Source organism: Antechinus flavipes, chromosome 3 (assembly GCF_016432865.1).
Source record: "Antechinus flavipes isolate AdamAnt ecotype Samford, QLD, Australia chromosome 3, AdamAnt_v2, whole genome shotgun sequence".
Classification (NCBI taxonomy): domain Eukaryota; kingdom Metazoa; phylum Chordata; class Mammalia; order Dasyuromorphia; family Dasyuridae; genus Antechinus; species Antechinus flavipes.
In genome coordinates, this window is record NC_067400.1 from 521,076,267 (window position 1) to 521,099,492 (window position 23,226).

General features: G+C 36.3%; 1 protein-coding gene across 1 annotated transcript in view; it reads right to left on the reverse strand.

Moving 5' to 3' along the window:
- Nucleotides 1-23,226, reverse strand: part of PAAF1 (proteasomal ATPase associated factor 1) — a 61,647-nt gene that overhangs the window by 24,029 nt on the left and 14,392 nt on the right. Inside the window, exons 7-8 of the mRNA XM_051987135.1 lie at nt 9,986-10,180; nt 1,033-1,124 (exon numbers count right to left, since the gene is read on the reverse strand). Of these exons, the coding sequence (XP_051843095.1) occupies nt 1,033-1,124; nt 9,986-10,180 (287 nt within the window). The remainder of the gene's footprint in view (nt 1-1,032; nt 1,125-9,985; nt 10,181-23,226) is intronic.

Sequence of the window (23,226 nt, forward strand, 5' to 3'; positions counted from 1 at the left end):
GGAAAAAGATAATGATCAATGTTGGAAGGGAAAACTGGGAGAACGACATATTGTGGGTGAAGTTATGAAAAATGATCTAGCCATTCTGAAGAGCATTTTGGAACTATGCTCAAAAGGCTATCAACTGTGCATATTCTGATCCAGTAGTGTCTCTACTGGGTCTGTATTCCAAAAAGATTCATAAAGAAGGAAAAGGACCTACATATGCAAAAATGTCTGTAGTTGCCCTCATTTGGGTATAGAAATGTATCTTGTCTTATAGGGTATTAAAAAAGGAAGGGGATAAAAGGGTATAGTAATAGAAGGGAAGGCAGATTGGGGGAAAAGGCATTCAGAAGCAAGACACTTTCGAGAAGGATAGGGTGAAAGAAAAGAGAAAATAGAATAAACAGGCTAACTACAGTTACTAAGCATTAATTGTGAGGAAAAATATTGAAGTAAGTTTCTCTAATGAAGGCCTTGTTTTTCAAACATATAGAGGGCTGAGTCAAATTAATAAAAATAAGAGCCAATCCTTTTCTTTTCTCTCTTCCACTTTTTTGAAACCCTCATGTCCTACAAGAAATAAATCAAGCCATCTTCTACATGAAATCTTTCATAATCCTACCTACTCTTCCCTCTTTCCCTCTCTTGCTACCTTATTATTTAACTATTTTGTATTCATTTTGTATTTCTTCTACATATTTATACATAATATCCTCCCCAAAGAGAATATTATGTATGAATATGTAGAATATAAACTCCTTGAAAGAAGGGATGATTTCTTTTTTTTTTTTTTTTTGACTTGTAACCTAATACTTTGCACATAATAAATGCTTAATGAATGAGTGTTGCTTGATAGATTTGGGAACATGCCATTCCCCTCATCGAGTCTCACTTTATCTACAAAAAGGAGAATGAACAGAGATCACTACTTATGGGGTGATCAAAAAACAACATATTCAAAAACACTTTTTGCTTTTGTGCTATAAAACCCTATGTAAATGTAAACTACTACTATTACAGTACAAATGTATTATAGGAAGTACTTGCCGGCTGCCTGCTCTGTAATCCCACACACTGGAGCTTTTTATCTTCCCGAGCCAAAAGCAGCATTTTCCCTTCTGTTCCAATCTCCCGTTCACCTGCAAGAAAGAGAAGTTAGATTAATATCCATATAGGATGTGGTACACTGGAAAAAGCAGTGACCTGGTACTTATCCTGACTTCAAAATCTTGATTCTATCATTTATTAGCTTGAAAAATATCAATTCCCCTCTCTTGACTCCAGTTTTTCATTTGTAAAATGAGAGAGCTGGATTTAATGATCTCTTAAATCCCTTTCAGTTCTAACATTTTCTGCTATTAAAAGTGATCTACACTACTGATCAGAGAAATGCAAATTAATTCTGAGATACCACTACACATCTCTCAGATTGGCTAAGATGATAGGAAAAGATAATGACGAATATTGGAGGGGATGCAGGAAAACTGAGACAATGATACATTGCTGATGGAACTATGAACAGATCCAACCATTCTGGAGAGCAATTTAGAACTATGCCCAAAGGACTATCAAACTGTGCATACCCTTTGATCTAGCAGTGTCTCTAATGGGCTTATATTCCAAAGAGATCATAAAAGAGGGAAAGGGACCCACATATGCAAAAATATTTATGGCAGCCCTTTTTGTAGCGGCAAGAAATTGGAAACTGAGTGGAAACTCATCAACTGAAGAATGGCTGAATAAATTGTGGTATATAAATATTATGGAATATTATTGGTCTGTAAGAAATGACCAGCAGGATGATTTCAGAGAGGCGTGGAGAGACTTGTATGAACTGATGCTACGTGAAACAAACAGAACTAGGAGATCACTGTACATGGCAACAAGACTATACCATGATCAATTCTGATGGACATGGCTCTATTCAACGAGATGATTCAGGTCAGTTCCAATAGTCTTGATGAAGAGAGCCATCTGCACCCAGAGAAGGAGGACTCTGAGAACTGAATATGGTTCACAACATAGCATTTTCACTCTTTTTGTTGTTTGCTTGCATTTTGTTTTCTTTCTCATTTTTTTCCTGTTTGATTTGATTTTTCTTTTGCAGCAACATAATTGTAAAAATATGTACGCATATTACCTCTCAGACCTGTGGAAGAGAAAGGAATTTATGACTACAAAATAGAAAATTTTGATTATATCAAATTGAAAGGTTTTTGTACAAACAAAACTAATGCAGACAAGATTAGAAGGGAAACAATAAACTGGGAAAACATTTTTACAGTCAAAGGTTCTGATAAAGGCCTCATTTCCAAAATATAGAGAATTGACTCTAATTAATAAGAAATCAAGCCATTCTCCAATTGATATGAACAGACAATTCTCAGACGAAGAAATTGAAACTATTTCTAGCCATATGAAAAGATGCTCCAAATCATTATTAATCAGAGAAATGCAAATTAAGACAACTCTGAGATACCACTACACACCTGTCAGATTGGCTACAATGACAGGGAAAGATAATGCGGAATGTTGGAGGGAATGTGGGAAAACAGGGACACTGATACATTGTTGGTGGAATTGTGAATACATCCAGCCATTCTGGAGATTTGGAACTATGCTCAAAAAGTTATCAAACTGGGCATACATACCCTTTGATCCAGCAGTGCTACTACTGGGCTTATACCCCAAAGAGATACTAAAGAAGGGAAAGGGACCTGTATGTGCCAAAATGTTTGTGGCAGCCCTGTTTGTAGTGGCTAGAAGCTGGAAAATGAATGGATGCCCATCAATTGGAGAATGGTTGGGTAAACTGTGGTATATGAATGTTATGGAATATTATTGTTCTGTAAGAAATGACCAGCAGGATGAATACAGAGAGGATTGGCGAGACTTGCATGAACTGATGCTAAGTGAAATGAGCAGAACCAGGAGATCATTATATACCTCAAAAACAATACTGTAGGAGGATGTATTCTGATGGAAGTGGATTTCTTCGACAAAGAGAGCTAATTCAGTTTCAATTGATCAAGGATGGACAGAAGCAGCTACACCCAAAGAAAGAACACTGGGAAATGAATGTAAACTGCTTGCATTTTTGTTTTTCTTCCCGGGTTATTTCTACCTTCTGAATCCAATTCTCCCTGTGCAACAAGAGAACTGTTCGGTTCTGCACACATATATTGTATCTAGGATATACTGTAACCTATTCAACATGTATAGGACTGCTTGCCATCTGGGGGAGGGGGTGGAGGGAGGGAGGGGAAAAATCAGAACAGAAGTGAGTGCAAGGGATAATGTTGTAAAAAATTACCCTAGCATGGGTTCTGTCAATAAAAAGTTATTTTTAAAAATATGTATGCATATATTGGATTTAAATATATATTAGACTACTTGCCATCTAGAGGAGGGAGTGGGGAAAGGTGGGAATATTGGAACACAAGGTTTTGCAAGGGTTAATGTTGAAAAATTATTCATGCATATGTTTTAAAAATAAAAAAAACTTTTTTCTCTTAAAAAAAATGATAATCTATTCCAGGAACCCAAGAAATTTATGATCTAAAGACCATCCCATTACTGTATAATTGCTACTTAAATACAAGATAGCATTATTATAGGCTCAGACTGGTTCATATCAATGAAGCCTTGAACATGTTTCTCACTACTGTGCTTACAAAACAGACTCACATGGATTTCATTCTAGCCCATTTCTATGCTTGCTCATATATATTACTCCCATTTAGAATTCCCTACTTTCTGCTAAGCTCTACCCATCCTTCAAAGACTACTTCAAAAATATCAAAGTTGGAAGACAAATTATAGATATCTGGTTCAATTCCTTCAGGAGAGTTTCCTCTACTATATCTCCAACAAGTAGAGCATATCAACAAGTAATTGTATCACTCAGCTCTCATCTGCAGTAATGGGAACCTATTGCTGCCCTAGGCAGTCGCTTCCACTTTCGCATAGCTATAATCACATTTCCTTATATCAAAAAAATTCTTCTGAATAAGATAGCTCATAGCTTTATAGCACCTTATAGTTTATAATATTTTCCTTACAACAATTCTAGCAAAAAAATAATACGAAACAAACAATAAACATTTATCAAAAACCTGCTGTGTGCACTGTACTATGCTAGGCCCTGGGGATATACAATGATAAAAATGACTTAGATCCTGTCTCAAGGAGCTTATAACCTTTTGAGTTGGGGTCTGGATGTGAGGGGGAGGGAATATGACTTCCACATACATATATATATTTAAAGCAAAGTAAAGAGTGATAGGGATAAGAGAGAGATCTATATAAAGAACACAAAACATATCTGAGGATGGAGAGAACATTTTAAACTAAGAAGATCAGTAGAAGCTACACAAAGAAAATGGAATCTGAGCTAAGCCCTGAAAATATAAAATAAGGAATGATTCAAGGCACAGGAAATGGATTATACAGAAGCAGAAAACAGAATGTCAAATTTGAGGAAAAGCCATTTTTTTCAGAAAAAATATGTGAATATCATTTAAAGTGAAGACGGAAAATTAGCTTGGAGAAAAACTGACTATGCAGATAAAGGAGACATCTGTATCCAGATTATAAATGAACACATGAGAATGGAAGGGAGGGGTGAGAATCAAGAAAGACAAGAGCTTAGGACAAAGTTTGTGGGTAACATAAGGGGCAGAGGATGATGAACTAGCAAATGAGACTGAAAAAGGATACCTAATGTAGAAATGGAGTCAAGATAGTAGAGTGGCAGAAAACAGTGAGGTAAATTCTCTACTCCACAAACTATTTCAAATAGAACTAAAAGAATGCAACAGACTGAATCCTTGAGGAAATTCAGGAGAAAAAAAAATCATAATAAATTCTATGTCCATCCCCATTTGGCAAAGGAATAAAGGGAAGTCTAAAGAAAAGATAGGGTCAGGGCAGGAAAATGCCATGAGAAAAATCATTCCATTGCTCATAGAGAGGCTATGTATCAGAGCAATAGGAAACTTCATTCACATACTGGCACAACAAAAGGGAGAGGTGCCAAGTGACAGATTTGTTGCTTACTATATAGTTCCCAGGTCACAGATCCAGGGAGAACCAAGAAGGGGATCTGTGCATGGTTGTGACATTCTTATGCAGGGAGGCCCTGGACAGTATAATGAGAAAGAATGAAGTTCAGAAATCAGGAGTAGTAATGGTATGGTTCCAGCTCCAAGACAGAACAAGGCCTCATTTCCAGCATCTAGTCCAGTCTACAGAGGAAAAACCAAGGCAAGAATCCCAAATCAAAGAGAAGCCTATACTCTGAACTAACAGAATTTTCTACCTGGTAGAGTCCAGCATCAAGTTTCTTACTGAGACCCAAAGTCACATCACTTGAAAAACACAGTCTGATGGAAACTATCAGACCACTTTAGAAGCACTAAAAGCTTACTGGTTCTCAGTTTGTTGATGAGATTTTTCTTAGAATAAGACAATACTCAATATCTCAAGAAACCAGCAATAGAATTAGTTCAGACTTTTCTTCAAGAAGTAAAGCAATCTCCAGCCCTAGCACCAAATCCAAAGTCAGGACATAGGCTTGGAAGAAGAGCCAAAAAAACAAACAAAAAATAACCCAAACATAATGAGCTAATATGGTAGAACTTAAATATAGAAGAGAATAACTCCAAATGTCTACAAGCAAATCTTGTAGGACAGGAGAGAGGAGAGAAGAATGGAGGGGGGGAGGGAGGAGGAAGGGGGAAGAGAGAGACACACACACACACACACACACACACAAAGAGAGAGAGAGAAAGAGAGAGAGAGAGAGAGAGAGAGCAAGAGATCATTAGAAATCCTTGAGAAAGCAGTTTCTGTAAATGAGTGTATTAGAAGCCATATTGCAAAGGGAAATAGAGGCAACTGATGAGCAATTATGAAGAACAAAGTACCTGCTAGACTCTAGTAGGTACACAAAGATAAAAGTGAAACTTGGCCTCAAAGAACTTACATTCTAATGGGGAAAACAATAAGTACATATACAAGTTTGTGCAGGACAAAGACAACATAAATATTAGGTAGTTTGGGAAGGGAAGACATCAGCAGCTTGAAGGATAAGGAAGTTTCACATAAGTGACGGCATCTCAGTTATGCCTTGGAAAAAACCAGGAATCTAACAGGCAGGAGTGAGGAAGGAGAGCCTTCTAGACCCAGCAGGCAGTGGAAGATGAAGCATCACACACAAGCACCACCAAATATGATAATGCTGGAGCTAGAATGAATCAAAGGAAGAGAAGTATAAAAATGTAAAGAGAAGACGATACCAGGGTGTAAAGAGCCATAGCTTATCTTCTTTCTTTATATACACACACACACACACACACACACACACACACACACACACACACACACATCCTCTGGGTAAAAAGGATTTTAGAATTGGAAAGGATCCTTAGCAGGCACCTAATTCAATTCATATTTGAAAAAGAATTCCTATTACAAGAGACACGTGCTTGAAGACCTCCAATGATAACAAACTCACCACTTCATGAGGTAATATATTCCATTGTTGAATAATTGTCAGTGTTAATGTCAATCTTTTTCAGACATTAATTCTAAATTTGCCTCATCTCAATTTCTATCCATTATTCCATAAAGCTACTCAGAAAAAGTCTAATTTCTTTTCTATATAATAGTCTTTCAAACTTGAAGACAACTATCACTCCCTAAATCCCCTTTCTCCATTTGAAACATCCTTCTTTTCTTCAACAAATCTTCAAATGATATGAACTTCAGGCCTTTTATCAATCTAGTTGCCTTTTTGCAGATAACCTCTCTATTATGGATATTCTATCTAAATCCGGTACCCAGAATTAAACACAATTCTTCAGATGAAAATTTGACTGATGGGGCTATCCCTTCCTTATTCTTGAGAGCTGTGATTGTCATTGTAGACCAAGATACATTAGTGTTTTTGAAGCCTTTAACAAATCACTGACTCATAAAACGTTTGCAGTAAATTAAAACCCCTTGACTCTTTCAAACAAACTGTTTCCTAAACCTTATCATGTCCTTAGGAAATTGATTTTTTGAGCCCAAATAGACTATTAATTTGTCCTTATAAAATTTCATCTTCTTAGATTCTGCCTCATTTTCCAGTTTCTCATTATCTTTTTTTTAATTTTATTTTATTTAATAATAAATATTGACAGAATCCATTCTGCTAACCGCTTCCTCTTTATGGAGGAGTTTACCCCGTTCACATTTATGGTTAAAATGACCAATTCTGTATTACTTGCCGTCTTGTTAACCCCGGTTTATGCTTTTCTCCCTTCTTTCCCCCTTACCCCCCTTCCCAGTATTAAGCTTGTGAGCACCACTTGTTTCTCATAGCCCTCCCTTTTTAGTATCCCTCCCCCCCCCCCCCCCGCCTTAGAGTTCCTCCCCCTATCTTACCCCTTTCCCTCCCAGTTTCCGTATTCCCTTCTACTTAGCTTATTCCTTCCCTTTTCACTTTTCCCTTCTCACTTTTCAATGAGGTGGGAGAAGTTTTACCATAGATTGAATATGTCTAAAATTTTTCTCTTAAAGCCAATTCTGAAAGCAGTAAAATACCCACTATATTCATCCCCCTCATTCTTTCTCTCAGATATAATAGGTTTCCTTTGCCTCTTCATGAGATGTAGTACCCCCACTTTACCCTTTTTCTGGTACAATGTCCTTTCCACATCTAGTTTCTAGAACAAGGTATACATTCTTTATACATCTTTATAGCCGAAATATAGTTCCCAAGATTAATCTTTACCTTTTTAGATTTCTCTTGAGTTCTGTATTTGTAGATCAAACTTTTTGTTAAGTTCTGGCTTTTTCATCAAAAATAGGTGAAATTCACTTACTTCGTTGAATGTCCATCTTCTTCCCTGGAAAAAGATGCTCATTCTAGCTGGGTAAGTTATTTTTGGTTGCATACCAAGTTCCTTAGCCTTTTGGAAAATCATATTCCAGGCCCTTCAATCCTTTAATGTGGATGCTGCCAGATCCTGGGTGATCCTTATTGTGGCTCCTTGATACTTGAATTGGGTTTTTCTAGCTGCTTGCAGTATTTTTTCCTTCATCTGAGGGTTCTGGCATTTGGCCACTATATTTCTTGGTGTTTTGATTTTAGGATCCCTTTCAGTAGGTGATTGATGAATTCTTTCAATGTCTATTTTACCCTCTGTTTCTATGACTTCGGGGCAGTTCTCTTTGATAATTTCCTGGAAAATAGTGTCCAGGCTCTTTTTTTCATCATGCTTTTCTAGGAGTCCAATGATTCTCAGATTGTTTCTCCTGGATCTGTTTTCCAGGTCTGTTGTCTTCCCCAGAAGGTATTTCACATTCTTTTCCATTGTTTGATTTTTTTGGATTTGCTTGACCGATTCTTCTTGTCTCCTAGAGTCATTCAATTCCATTTGTTCGACCCTGATTTTCAATGAAGTATTTTCTTCATTCACTTTTTAAAAATCTTTTTCTAATTGTCCAATTGAGTTCTTTTGTTCTATGGAATTTTTTTCCATTTCACCAATTTTGTTTTTTAGGGAGTTATTTTCTGTTTCCAGTTCACTAATCCTATTTTTCAAGGATTTTATTTCTTTATCCACTCTGTCTTTAAATGAGTGGGATGACTTCTCCAGACTCTTTTGCCAAGCCTCCCTCTCCTTTTCCCATTTTTCTTCTAGCTCCCTTGTGAGAGTCTTTTAAATTTCTTCTATGAGGTTCATCTGTGCTGAGGAACAGATGATCTCCTCCTTTGGGGATTCACCTGGAGACTGTCTGTTTTTAGTCTCCTCAGGGTTTAGAGTCTGCTCTCTATCTGTATAGAAGCTGTCAAGAGTTAAAGTCCTCTTCAATTTTTTGCTCATTTTGTATAAGAATCAAAGACAAAGTAGCAAAGAAACAAAAGAAAAAACCCCTGAATGGAGGCTGCTTTCTTTACGGGGGGAGGGGCTGAGTGGTGTTACCAAGCTTCCTCTACAGACTGCGGGGGCAGCAGTGAGGCCCTAACAGGACAGCGATGGCTGTGCTGCACCTGTGCTCTGAGATCCCAGAGCGTGCTAAGTCACTGTGGGGGGGGGAGGGGGAGGTGGCCAGGTCCCGAGAGACTCCAGCTGTTTGGGGTTGTATTCTTCACCCCGGTGTTTTTAGCTTCTCTGCTGGGCTGATGGCTTGCTGCCGGAGCAAAGTATCCCATCCTGTAGCAAAGCTCTCCCCATAGAGACTGCTGCGATCACGCCCCACCTCCTCTCCAGTCTGCTCTGCTCTGAGCTGCCTTCCGTGCTCTCGCTGCCGCTGCCTGCCTGCCCGCAGCCTGCTTCCGATCTAAAAATCGTCCCCACCCTTGAGCAAAAACAGACCTTTCCTGGTGAGTCTCAAGGATGGCTTCTCTTGGTAACTATTTGTGGGTTTTTTTCAGTCAAGCATTAATTCAGAGGTTTGTAATGAAATGGATAGTGAGAGAAAAATGCAGAGCTTACACAGCTGTGTGCCTCCTCTCCGCCATCTTGGCCAGAAGTCCTCTCAATATCTTTTTAAATCTTTATTTTATTATTTCATGTTTAAGAATTCACCAGTCAATAAGTACTGAATATCTTATTATGTAAAGAAAAGAATGATGAAACAGGTCCCTTATCCTAAAGAACCTATGATCTAGCTGGATAGGTAAAATGAATTATAGGAAATTATTTTAAAACAATTAAATGCTAAACCCCAACACATCATTGAGGTGACTTAGATTTGAAAATCTATGAGGTCTGGGATGGCTAAAGTAGAATAAAGCTCATGGCAGCTGAAAGAAGACTGGGAGGGCAGAGTTAAATGCCTTGCCCAATGTCACATAGCTAAATGCATAAGGCTGAATTAGAACTCAGGTCTTCTTGACTCCAGGTGCAACACATTGTCTACTATGCCACTTATCTATACCACAATAGGTGGTCACAATAATATCGGCTTTTCAGAATCAGAATGGATGTCAATCATACATACTTACTGGGAACTTTCACAGGGGAGCCAAGATTTATCGTGTTGTCAGCTGCACCCACAGCAATGCCATTCACAGGAGAGCCACAATCTGCAATGACACCCAGGCAGGCTGATCGCCCACAATCCCAAAGTCGAGCAGTCCCATCTCGAGAACTGGAAACCACATTTCTTCCTCGATCAACAATAGCTGTATCCAAGATACCTAGCAAGAGAAAAACAAAAGTGGGGGTCTAAGATGAAGGAAGGAATGTTCAGAAGCCAACTAAATGAATTTAAAAACATAAAAGCATTAATTCTGTCAGAGCAAACTGACCTCTCTGGATTAATTTTTTTTCAGTCTAATATCCTAGGAAAGCATGCTGCTTCAGTAACAATCCTCCCCATGCTAAAAAGAAAAGCAATGTTTTTGAGATCATAATAGAATACTACTTTAAACTACAAAAATTTTATATTTTCAAAAGCACTTTTCCACATTCATTGTCTGATTTTGAGAACTTATGTAAGGAAGATTACACCTGAATCTTACTCCTAGCCTTGGAACTTACTAGCTGACCACAAGGAAAGCACTTATAAAATATAAAGCTTAAGTGTGTATTGGTAAAGAGGGATAAGTAGAGAGAAATATAACATAAAGCTTAAGTTGTTATATAAGTGAAAATGTGGGCTATCTATCTTGACCTTTGCCTAACCAGGTGTGCAACCTTGGTGGTATAGAAATATTTGGACTGACATAATTGGAACCACACACCATCTCTATTAGTTCATTTATGATCTGGGGCAAGTTGGTTCACAGGTTTCCAGCTGGAAGGGGCCTCCAAAGAAATCTTGTCCAAACCACTCCTTTCTTTTAACAGAGATTCCCAGAGGGCTATGTCAAGCCCACACAAATGGCAGACAGCAGTCGTGGCCTCCTTCAGCTGCAGGACACCACAGTTAATTACTTTAAGCTTCAATTTCCTCTTATAAAATGAGGAGTTTGAACTAAAAGATCTTGAAGTTATCTCTAGCTGACATTCTATGATTCTATAATCATGTAAGGACAGAATACTTTTGGCAAGGGAAATTTTTCCTTTTCCTTTTACTGATTAAAATAAAGGAAAAAGGAGGGATGCCCTTCTATAATTGAAAGTAATAGGGAATTACTTCTAGCTAGCCTGATGCAGAACCTTATGTGACATTAGATATCAAGATGCCATGAAGCCTCCAGGTTATATCAGTCTTAGCAAAAAATTTAGATTCTAAGCTATAATTCATATTGAATTATGACAATGATTAAGAATTATCTTTAAAAATGTAATTTAAAATACCTATAGCAGCTCTTTTCTCAGGACAATGAGTTGAAAATTTAGGGTATGCCCATCAATTGGGGAATGGCCGAATAAATTGTGGTGTGTGATTATGACAGAATACTATTGTTCTATGGGAATGATTAGCAAGAGTACTCTCAGAAAAACCTAGGAAGTACTCAATGAGCTCAAACAAAGTGAAATATACTGTGTACAAAGTAATAGGAATGTTGTGGGAAGATCAGCTGTGAATGACTGCTGTTCTCAGTAATACAATAATCTTGTGTTCCAAATTTCCCTCCATCCTTCTCTCATCTCTCTCCTTCCCAAGACAGCAAGCAACTTGATATTGTTTAACATGTATAATTCTTCTAAATATATTTCCATATTTATCATGCTTTGCAAGAAAAATCAGATAAGGAGCAGGTAGATGGCGCAGTAGATAGCGCACCAGCCCTGAAGTCAGGAGGACCTGAATTCAAATTTGATCTCAGACACTTAACACTTCCTAGCTGTATGACTCTGGACAAGTCACTTAACCCCAATTAGGAAGGAGGGAGGAAAGGAGAGAAGGAGAGAGGGAGGGAGGGAGGAAGGAAGGAAGGAAAGAAGGAAGGAAGGAAAGAAGGAAGGAAGAAAGGAAGGAAGATAAAAAGGGAAAAAATGAGAAAGGAAAAAAAAACCCAAGCAAACAACAACAACAAAAGGTGAAAATATTATACTTTAATCCACATTCAGTCTCCATAGTTCTCTCTCTAGATGCAGACGGCATTTTCCATTCCAAGTCTCTTATAATTATCTTGATTCACTGCATCACAAATTTATCACATAATCTTGTTGTTACTATATACAATTGAATCTTGTTGTTGATTCTAGAGCAATATATTTCAAAGAACAAACTTGGTTTGAAGTCCTGGTACTGACACTAGCATACTTATCAGGCAAATTATTTTACCTGAGCCTTAACTCTTCCATTTGTGAAATGGTTATTTTCTTTTGGGGAAAAATATGACCCAAATAAGTGACTATTAAGTCAGCTGGCCCTTAATTCAATGTATGATGTAACTAAAAAACCCAATCTTTTTATATAGGAGATTTGAAGACAGCAGTATCTGGATTGAAAACATTCAGTACTTCTACTTCCTCTCCTCTCACCTCTCCACATTTGCAATCTGTTTACCTAATCATTTAAAATAAACAGATCTATTCAAAATTACCAGGGAGCAGTAGAATAACCAAGGCAGGAATTCCAGATCAAAGGAGAGCTTGTAGTTTTCTTACTTTGACTCAGCAACACTTTTCAGATAGCTGATAGTGGCTGAGTCCAATAAAAGTCTACCAGTACCCAACTAGAAGATATTGCTCAGACCCAAACCCAGGTCAAGACCTTACAGAACGTAACCCAAGAGACTGCTGGTCAATATTCTCCCTGGATAATCACAATGAGGTAACACTGAAAATTTGTAGGTCCCCAACCTGAGTTGTCTGAGACATGGAAATAATATAACACTCTATGCCCTGAGAAAACTGCTAAAAGACATTAGCAAGAAGACAAAAAACAAGAGGAAGTATGGCCCAAACATTCTCTACCGAAGTGTATAGAGCCTGGAGGTAACATAAAATTCAAATTCAAATTGTAAGCAAGAAGAATTACTAGATAAACAAAAAAGAATTAATTCTACCAAAAAGTTATTATGGTGGAAGGATTTGTATGAACTAACTTGTAAAGTGAAGTGAGCATAACCAAGACAATAATTTATACAATGATAACAATACTGTGAAGACAACAATAATGAGATGATTCAGGTCAATTCCAATGGTCTTGTGATGAAGAGAGCCATTTGCACCCAGAGAGAGAACTCTGGGAACTGACTATGGATGACAACAGTGTATTTTCACTCTTTTTTGTTGTTCTTGCTTGCATTTTATTTTTTTCTCATGTTTTCCTTTTTGATCTGATTTTTCTTGTGCAGCATAATATTTGTGGAAATATGTGTAGAGAAATTGCACATATTTAACACATATTGTATTACTTGCTGTCTAAGGGAGGGGATAGGGGAATGTAGGGAAAAAATTTAGAATGCAAGATTTTGTAAGGGTGAATGTTGAAAATTATCCATGTATATATTTTGAAAATAAAAAAACTTTAACCTTAAAAAAAAATACTGTTAAGACAAACAACTTTGAAAAACTTAGAAACTCTGATCAATGATCAATCATGATTCCAAGGAATTCATTGTGAAACATATTATCCACCTCCTGATATATGAAGGACTCAAGAGTACAGAATGAGACATTTTGTTTGGATATGGTAGATGCAGGTATGTGTTTTGCTTGACTATATATTTGCAACAGGAGATATTTTCCTCCTTTCTCAGTTGATGGGAAATGCAAAAAGATGAATTTTTACTGATTTAAAAAAATTGTCTTAAGTTTTAAAAAATTTATCAGTGATTATTTTTAAAGTTTTCTTTTTCATTATGAATTGAACACAGATGTTCAAAACAAATAGAAAAGAGACTGAATATACAATTGTGAAGTTCTAATATAAAGATTGTATTTTTAAGCATATATTAAATTTAATCTGGTAGTAACAAAATTACTTTTTCTGTCTCGTTATGAATTTTCTGCTTTCTTCCATGTATTTTTACTGTGTCATTGGTATTTTCCTTCTTTGTATTCTTTTTTCCCCCATCTTTGTTACTACTCATCAACTCTCTTCTCTTCTCCCAGACAGAAAGCTCTCCCTTGTAACAAATAATTACAACCAAGTAAAACAAACATATTGCCTATGTTTGAACATGCAAGTCTCATTCTGTAGTTCATCAATCTTTTGCCAAGAAAGAAATGCAAAGATTGCTTCATCATCAATTTTCTTTAATCCTGACTGATCACTGTATTGATCAGAGTTCTAAGTCTTTCCCAGTAACCTCTTAACTATCAAATCTGAGGGTCTTTTTTTTCCAGTAGTTATCCTCTTGATCTTCTTACAACATTTGGTAATGATTATCCTCTCCTAAATACTCTCTCCTTGACAGCCATCTATATGCAGAGAGAGAACTATAGGGACTGAATCTGGATTACAACATAATATTTTCATCTTTGTTGTTGTTGTTTGTTTGCTTTTCCCCCCTTTTTGATCTGCTTTTTCTTATGCAACATAATAAATGTGGAAATATGTTTAGAAGAAAAAAATACTCTGGGGTTGTTTTGGAGTTTTTTGTTTTGTTTGTTTTGTTTTTGATGCTTCTTTCTATTGGTATTCTTCTTACTTGTCTGCTTCTTCTCAGGCTCTTGACTGACTCATCTTCCATATTCTGTCCTCTAACTTTTTTTTAAGATTTAAAATTTTTAAAGATTTTTTTTATTATAGCTTTTTATTTACAAGATATATACATAGGTAATTTTTCAGCATTAACAGTTGCAAATTCTTCTGTTCCAACTTTTTCCCTCCTTCCTCCCACCCTTTTCCCCAAATGGCAGGTTGACCAATACATGTTAAATATGTTAAAGTGTAAGTTAAATACAATATATGTATACATGTCCAAACAGCTATTTTGCTGTACAAAAAGAGTCAGACTTTGAAATAGTGTACAATTAGCCTGTGAAGGAAATAAAAAATGCAAGCGGTCTGTCCCCTAATTATGAATATATACAAAGCTTTTCTACTGGTCTTTCTTCTCTCTCTACAATATCTGATCTGCTAATCACACAATGTAACATAGATATAATTTTCATCTCTTTTGCCTATTACTCCCAGAGTTATAGTTTTTGTCTTAAGCTCCAGTCTCACATGACTCAATAGGCATTCCAAAACACATGCCCCGTAAACATCTCAAACTCAATACTTTTAAAATAAGAACTAATATTTTTCACCAAACCCAAACCCCTTTCAAGCTTCCCTGTTTCTGCTGGAATATCAACATCTTTCCAGATTCATTATCTTAATATTATCCTAAACTTCTTCCTCTCCTATTAGATTTTATCAGTTGCTATATCTTACTTTTTCTACATCCACAACATATTTTATATGAGCCTTCCTCATTTACACAGCCATCAGCTTAGCTCGGGCCCTCCTCACCTCTCATCTAAATTACTGCAATGTCTCTGCCTCAAGTCTCTCCCCAGTCCAATTTGTCACTATGTCAAAACTTATTTGGTCCAACTCCAAGTTCTTTACTGCCTCTAGGATAAAACACATTTTTTTTGTTTTCCTTTTAATGCCCTTTACAATCTAGCTTCAATCCATTTTTTGCAGCCTCATTATGCATTATTAATCTTCTTGTACTCTATGGTCTGGTCATATTAGCCTATTTGTTCCTCTTTCAATATGACACTCCATCTTTCACCTTCATACCTTTGTATTGCCTATTCCTCATGCTTAAAATGCATTCTTTTCCATTCCTTCCTTATAGAATCCTTTACTTTCTTGAAAATTCAGGTCAAATATCATTTTCTATATAAAGTCTCTTTTCTTGAGCCCAACTGTTAAAAATCTCTCATCATGATTATCTTATATTTATGTCAATTTATATGTGTGTATTTATGTATGAATGTATGTATATGTTGGCTTCCTCATTAGAAAGTAGGAATTATTTCACTTTTGTCTTTGTATTCCCAGCACACAACAGAGTGTTAGGTACAAAGCAGACATATAATAAATGTGCTGATTAAATAATTGTATGGATATATACACATATATTGTGTTTAACATATACTTTAACATATTTAACATGTATTGGTCTACCTGCCATCTAGGGGTGGGGGGTGGGGGGAAGGAGGGGAAAACCTGGAACAGAAGATTTTGCAAGGGTCAATGCTGAAAAATTACCCATGCATATATTTGTAAATAAAAAGCTATTAAAAATAAAAACAAAACAAAACAAAACAAAACCCAATTGCCTCAGCAAAATAAATAAATAAAGCAATATGCTAATAAATAAATAAATAAATAAATGTGCTGATTAGGGCAGCATATTTTATATACATACACACGTGTGTGTATGTGTGTGTATAGTATAGTAATAATAGTTGGCCTGTTATACTCCTGGTTTTTTTTCCTAAAAAGAGAAATGCTTAAGAAGTCCCTAGTATATTATACTCTATATATGCCTAATAAATATGCTGTGTTAATGATAACTTACAAGACTTTCCACTAGCTATATCAGTCCTCTTTTCACCCATTCAACTGTCATGTCCAAAGACTTCAAGGCATTACTTTTCTGAATGAAATATAAGAATAGGCGTTCCCCTCAGATAAAAATCTACAGATATCCAGCTTGACTTTGTAATACTATAGCAATGGGTGTTTCATATTTTATATCAGCATTAGATGATACAAGGAAATATGTTGTCACCTCAACACTTGAGAACAGAAACAAACATGAACTGGAGAGTTGAAAGAAGAGCCAAAAGTAGCCATGTCTCATCCTAGAGAGGATCAGCAGGCTGTGGATATGTATCCTTGTGGATATCATTAAAAAATAAATAAAATCAAAGACTTAAATGCATGCATTATTCTTTCCATACTGAAACGAAAAGTGCTTTTACTGCTACAAATGCACCCACTTAAGCATAATACCTGACCATCTCTGTGTGTGTGTGTGTGTGTGTATCTAATCTATCTATATGTATGTATGTATGTATTTTGCTGAGGCAATTGAGATTAAGTGACTTGCCCAGGGTCACACAGCTAGGAAGTGTTAAGTGTCTGAGGCCACATTTGAACTCAGGTCCTCCTGACTTCAGGGCTGATGCTCTATCCACTGTGCCACCTAGCTGCCCCCTCTGTGTAGTATTGATAGCACTGTCTTGCCAGCTGAAAATATATTCATACTACCTATTTTATGAAATGCTATAAAGAGAAAATACTTTATAAAATAGCATTGTAAAGAATTTTCATGGTAGCGTAAGTTACAACTGTAAAATGTGGATAATGACAATTGTTTTCCCCTTTGACAGAGTTATTGGGAATTGGGAATTTCAAATGAATTAAATAAATATAGGAAAAGGCAGTCCAAAAAAAGTTAGAAGTGACTAATATTCAATTACAACATTAGCTTTCTAGTTACACTAATCTATTTATTATCTAATGGTGTCCTTAATGAATCAATTTATTTTCAAAGTATGTACTGAGTGCTTGTGTATACTAAATCAGATTTTTTCCATCTACAAGTCTTAGTATTCTGTGGCTATAGGCCATATCTGCTTACATACTATGTTACAGAGTTGTCAGGAGGATAAAATGAGATAAAAAATGAAAACAAATATGTTTTGAGTACATAATATAGAAGACAGCATAAAGCAATGAAAATAATATTAAACAAGGAATCAGAAAATTTAGATTTAAAACCCAACTCTCACTCTTATTAACCACATCACCTTGTTTGGACCAAATGCTATTTCATGGATGTGAAGAAACTCCCCTATACCAATAAGCAGTCCCTTTTGTAACACACAGCTTATAGAGTTGTTGGAGGGCAAGGAGAAGTTAGATAGTATATGTCCCTGTTTTTACTTGAACCCAGGTGTTCCTGATTCTAAGCTTAGATTACTATCCACTATGCTCTGCAGCTATGTTACTCTTGTATGTCATTCAACATTTTATAATTTCAGTATTCTTATCTGTAAAATGTGGATAATGACAATTGTTTTCCCCTTTGACAGAGTTATTGGGAATTGGGAATTTCAAATGAATTAAATAAATATAGGAAAAGGCAGTCCAAAAAAAGTTAAGTTTTCTGAAAGTTAATTTTATATATTATCATTAAATCTGTATGGTACCAATGGTGATTCAAAGAAGACATATCTTCCTTCCTTCAAACAAGGCACAAATGCATTAAAAAAAAAAAAAAAACAAGACAGACAAAAATGCAAGATAATATATTATTAAATGGGTCCTATAGTGAAAGAGTGCTTTACAGTTTGGAACTATGCTCAAAAAGTTATCAAACTGTGCATACCCTTTAATCCAGCAGTGTTTCTATTGAGATCTCAAAGGAGGGAAAGGGACCCACATGTGCAAAAATGTTTGTGACAGCCTTCTCTGTAGTGGCTAAAAACTAGAAACTGAGTGGATCCCCATCAACTGGAGAATGGTTGAATAAATTATGGTATATGAATGTTATGGAATATTATTGTTCTGTAAAAAATGATCAGTAGGATGATTTCAGCGAGACCTGGAGAGACCTACATGAACTCATGCAAAGTGAAATGAGCAGAACCAGGATATCATTATATACAGCCATAATAAGATTATGTGATGATCAATTTTCTCTTCAACAATGAGATGATTCAAACCAGTTCCAATTGTTCAGTGATGAAGAGAGCCAGCTACACCCAGAGAGAGGACCATGGGAACAGAGGGTGGACCACAGCATAGCATTCTCACTCTCTGTTATTATTTGCTTGCATTTTTTTCTTTTTTATGTTTTTCTTCCTTCTTGATCTGATTTTTCTTGCGTACCCAGATGGCTGTGTGAATATGTATACACACATTGGATCTGGCATGTATTTCATCATATTTGGCATGTATTAGACTGCTTGCTAGGTGGGAGAGGGGATAGCGGGAAGAAGGGGGAAATTTGAGGCAGGGGGTTATGCAGGGGTCAATGTTGGAAAAATTACCCATGAATATACTTTGTGAATAAAAAACTTTAATAAAAAAAAAAGAAAAAAAAGAGTGCTTTAAATTTAGAAACTAGTCAAATATAAGATGTTATCTGTCAAGGAAAGTTAATAAGCTAGGGGGGTTGACAACAACAACTAGGAGAAAAGCAAATGCATGACAATCTTTATCATATCTGTAATTTGCTAATAATCCATAAAAACAGCTAACAGCCTTCTAAATTATTTCTTCAAATAAAGCAAAAAGTAAGCAAAAGGGACATTGCTTCTGCCAGATATCATCTGGTATAGTGCTACACTGTAATATATCAAAAGGCAACAGAAAGACACAAGTATATGTAATGTGCAACAATGTTGAATTGGGCCTAGAACAGTACTGGAATTTGGAGTCAGGGAGACCTGAGGCCATAATCTCTCTGGGCTTCAACTTTTTAGATTGGGGATAAAAACATTTTTAGTACATATAACCTATATCAGATTGCTTGCTGTCTTGGAGAGAAGAGAGGTAAGGAGAAAAAATTGGGAATTCAAAATCTTACAAAAATTAATGTTGAAAACTATCTTTACATGTAATTGGAAAAATAAATACTATTGATAAGAAAGTTAAAAAAAAAAAAAAAGACACCTGTAGTACTTACCTCACAAGACAGTAGTGAGGTTAAAATGAAAAGGTATATGTGAAACACTCTGTAAATTATCAAGGGCTATATTTATGTCAGCTAACAGAAGACATTAGCAATCACATATGAGTGCAAATGGAGATGGGCTGGTCATGTGAGCACAAAGAATGACAGAGATTATCCTCCTGCAAGATGTATGAATCAATGAAAAAGCATTAGAAATGCTTACTATATGCAAAGCACTGAGTTAAGTGCACTGAGGATATATACTGAAAAGCAAGCAAAACCCTGATCTCCAGGAGCTCACATACTAACGTGGAAGACAAAATAAAACAAGATTTTTGGCTACAAGTTAGCTGGAAAGGCTCAGCAGTCCCTAGATCACATCTGCAAAACCTCCTTTCTTTAAAATCATTCCCACACTACATGCCAGCTAGGGGAGAAGGTGGGGGGAAGGAGGGGAAATTTTTGCAACAAAAAGTTATGCAAGGGTCAATGTTGGAAAAATTACTAATGCATATGCTTTGTAAATAAAAAGTTTTAATAAATTTTTTTAAATCATTCCCACAGATAAAAGCATATTCATTTCTGTCTCTGAGTCATCTGACAAGGAAGGCAGGCACCAAGGATCAGGGTAATGAGATCTTTCCTATAACTGTGGCTGCTGAGAAGATAGAGGATATGGCCCCTATAGACAAGTGGAAATCATTCGATCATTGCTCTGTGAGGTTTGTTCCCCTGGAGATCAGCTGTAGGACAGAGGAAGCAGGGATGGTGATCTAATAAATCTTAAAAGAACAACTGGAAGGCCTCTACTGGCCTGGGTGGCTCCTCTGTTGTGGATTTTTGCCAAGGTGTGAAAGAGCATCAGGTGCATAAATCATGGAGTGGTTGTAACCACTCAACCACACATTATAACCACTCACAGCTATAAGATCAGAAATACGTTGAAGTATATGTGGGAAATTAAGATCTGTATGCATGTAGTCAGAATAAACATTTATTCCTAGGAAAATATAGTTATTGCCTGGACAATATGGTGCACTAAGATGAGTGCAGGACAACAAGAGGTCAGGAGGTCGGAATCCTGGCTCTGTTCTTTTTTTATTTTTTTTTATTTTATTTTATTTAATAATAACTTTATATTGACAGAATCCATGCCAGGATAATTTTTTACAACATTATCCCTTGCACTCGCTTCTGTTTCGATTTTTCCCCTCCCTCTCTCTACCCCCTCTTCCCCTAGATGGCAAGCAGTCCTATATATGTTAGATATGTTGCAGTATATCCTAGATACAATATATGTTTGCAGAACCGAACACTTCTCTTGTTGCACAGGGAGAATTGGATTCAGAAGGTAAATATAATTCGGGAAGAAAATCAAAAATGCAAATAGTTCATATTCGTTTCCCAGTGTTCTTTCTTTGGGTGTAGCTGCTTCTGTCCATCATTTATCAATTGAAACTCAGTTAGGTCTCTTTGTCAAAGAAATCCACTTCCATCAGAATACATCCTCATACAATATCGTTGTCGAAGTGTATAATGATCTCCTGGTTCTGCTCATTTCACTTAGCATCAGTTCATGCAAGTCTCTCCAAGCCTCTCTGTATTCATCCTGCTGGTCATTTCTTACAGAACAATAATATTCCATAACATTCATATACCATAATTTACCCAGCCATTCTCCAATTGATGGGCATCCATTCATTTTCCAGTTTCTAGCCATTACAAACAGGGCTGCCACAAACATCTTGGCACATACAGGTCCCCTTCCCCTCTTTAGCATCTCTTTGGGGTATAAGCCCAGTAGTACCTGGCTCTGTTCTTAATCTCTATAAGACACTGGGCCAGTTATTCTCTCCTCTTTAGTTTTCTGGTTTATAAAGTGAAGGAGTTGAACTCAATTATTGATAAGGTTCTGTTAAACATTGGTTTTCAAAATGCCAAATTTGATTATACTCTCAGTCCTGGGGATGAACAAATAACAAGGGAATATAGTCAAGCCTCTTTTTCCCTAGCACAGGAGTAAATGATTTCCTGAGGATTTCTCTGCTAATTACATTGTCCCAAGGAATTTGGAGATTGTTATAAAAAGTGAATGGTGGTGGGGCAGCTAGGTGGCACAGTGGGTAGAGCACCAGCCCTGGAGTCAGGAGGACCTGAGTTCAAATCTGACCTCAGACACTTAACACTTCCTAGCTGTATAACCTTGGGCAAGTCACTTAACCCCAATTGCTTCAGCAAAACAAACAAACAAAAAAAAATGAATGTTGGGGTCAATGATGTATATATTTCAAACTCCCTAGCAAAATGGCTCCCACTCTAATCAGCCAGTTCATAAGATGTAGAAGGAGGTGCAGCTGCTGCGTTTGTTTCTACTGCCTCTGCTCTTGTGACTCCCTAGGATCTTGGGCAAGCATTCATCAAGTCAATGAACCTGAATTCCTTAGTGGACAAAGTAGAAGCATCTTCTAAGGTTTGTCTTGCTTCCTGGTGAGGTAAGACTATGTCAACAGCATAGATGAGGAAGATGAGGAAAACCTAATCAATGTATTCAAGATTTTCTAGATATTGCAAGACAATGCTTTGTTACTGCAGAAAAAATTACCATTGTCTATTCAGAAACCAGAGCAAGTTATCAAAGAAGATGTTTCAGAGATTCAAAAAATCAATTAAGAGAAAAGAAGGAATAATTTAGAAACATTTGGTAAAGATCAGGCAGTGGCAACGGGTACTAGAAAATATTAACATGCAGCATAGAAAACCTACAGTAATAATCAAAGACCATTAAACCTAACCTGAAAAGGTATCAGCTAAAATTCCTGAATCTGTGCATGAAATTTGCTGTCTTCATGCAAAGGGAGTAAACTAGCAATTATCTTCACATACTGTTAATCAAAACTAAAAAATATCTTTCTAAAGGATAGTTCTGGTCATGTTACCTCCCCCTAATCAAAAAATTCCAGTGGTTCCCTATATTACTTCAAGGATCAAAAACAAATCCTCAGGTTAGCATTTAAAGCCTTTCATAACCTATTTCACCCTCACCTTTCCAGTCTTGCTCTCTCAATATACTTTGTGATCTGCTAACATTGGCCTCATAGCTATTCTTTTCACAAGACAATTCATTTCTCAATTCCAAGCATTTTCACTGGTGTCTTCAATGCCCAGAATTTTGGCTTTCTTCAAGCCCCAGCTAAATTTCCAACTTCTACAGGAAGCCCTTCTTGATTCACCTTAATCCTAGTGTCTTCTCTCTGTTGGATATCTTCATTTTATCCTATATACAATTTGCTTGTACACAGTGGTTTCCATGTCATTCAGATATGAGTAATTTCAGAGTGAAAACAGTCTTGCTTTCTTTATATTATTCCCCCTGCTTAGGAACAGTCCCTGATACATAGTAAATACTTAATAAATTAAAACTGAATAACTACATAACATTTAGTTTTGCATAAAACAAAAAAGTAATATAGTCAAAGTTTTTCTTTCTATGTACAGTTTTATGAAATATATTTTTGTAAAACGTTTGAAATGCATATTGCTTTGACAAACTAAGAATAGTGCCTTTAAAAGCAAGTTTAGTCTTTCACTTTTTATCACTTTTGGTTTTGTCTTCTATAAAGTAACTTATCTGGGCACTGGTTTCTGCCATTACATTCACAGATATTAAACTGACCAATCATTTAGAATTTCTTTTCTAGAGTGCTGTTCTA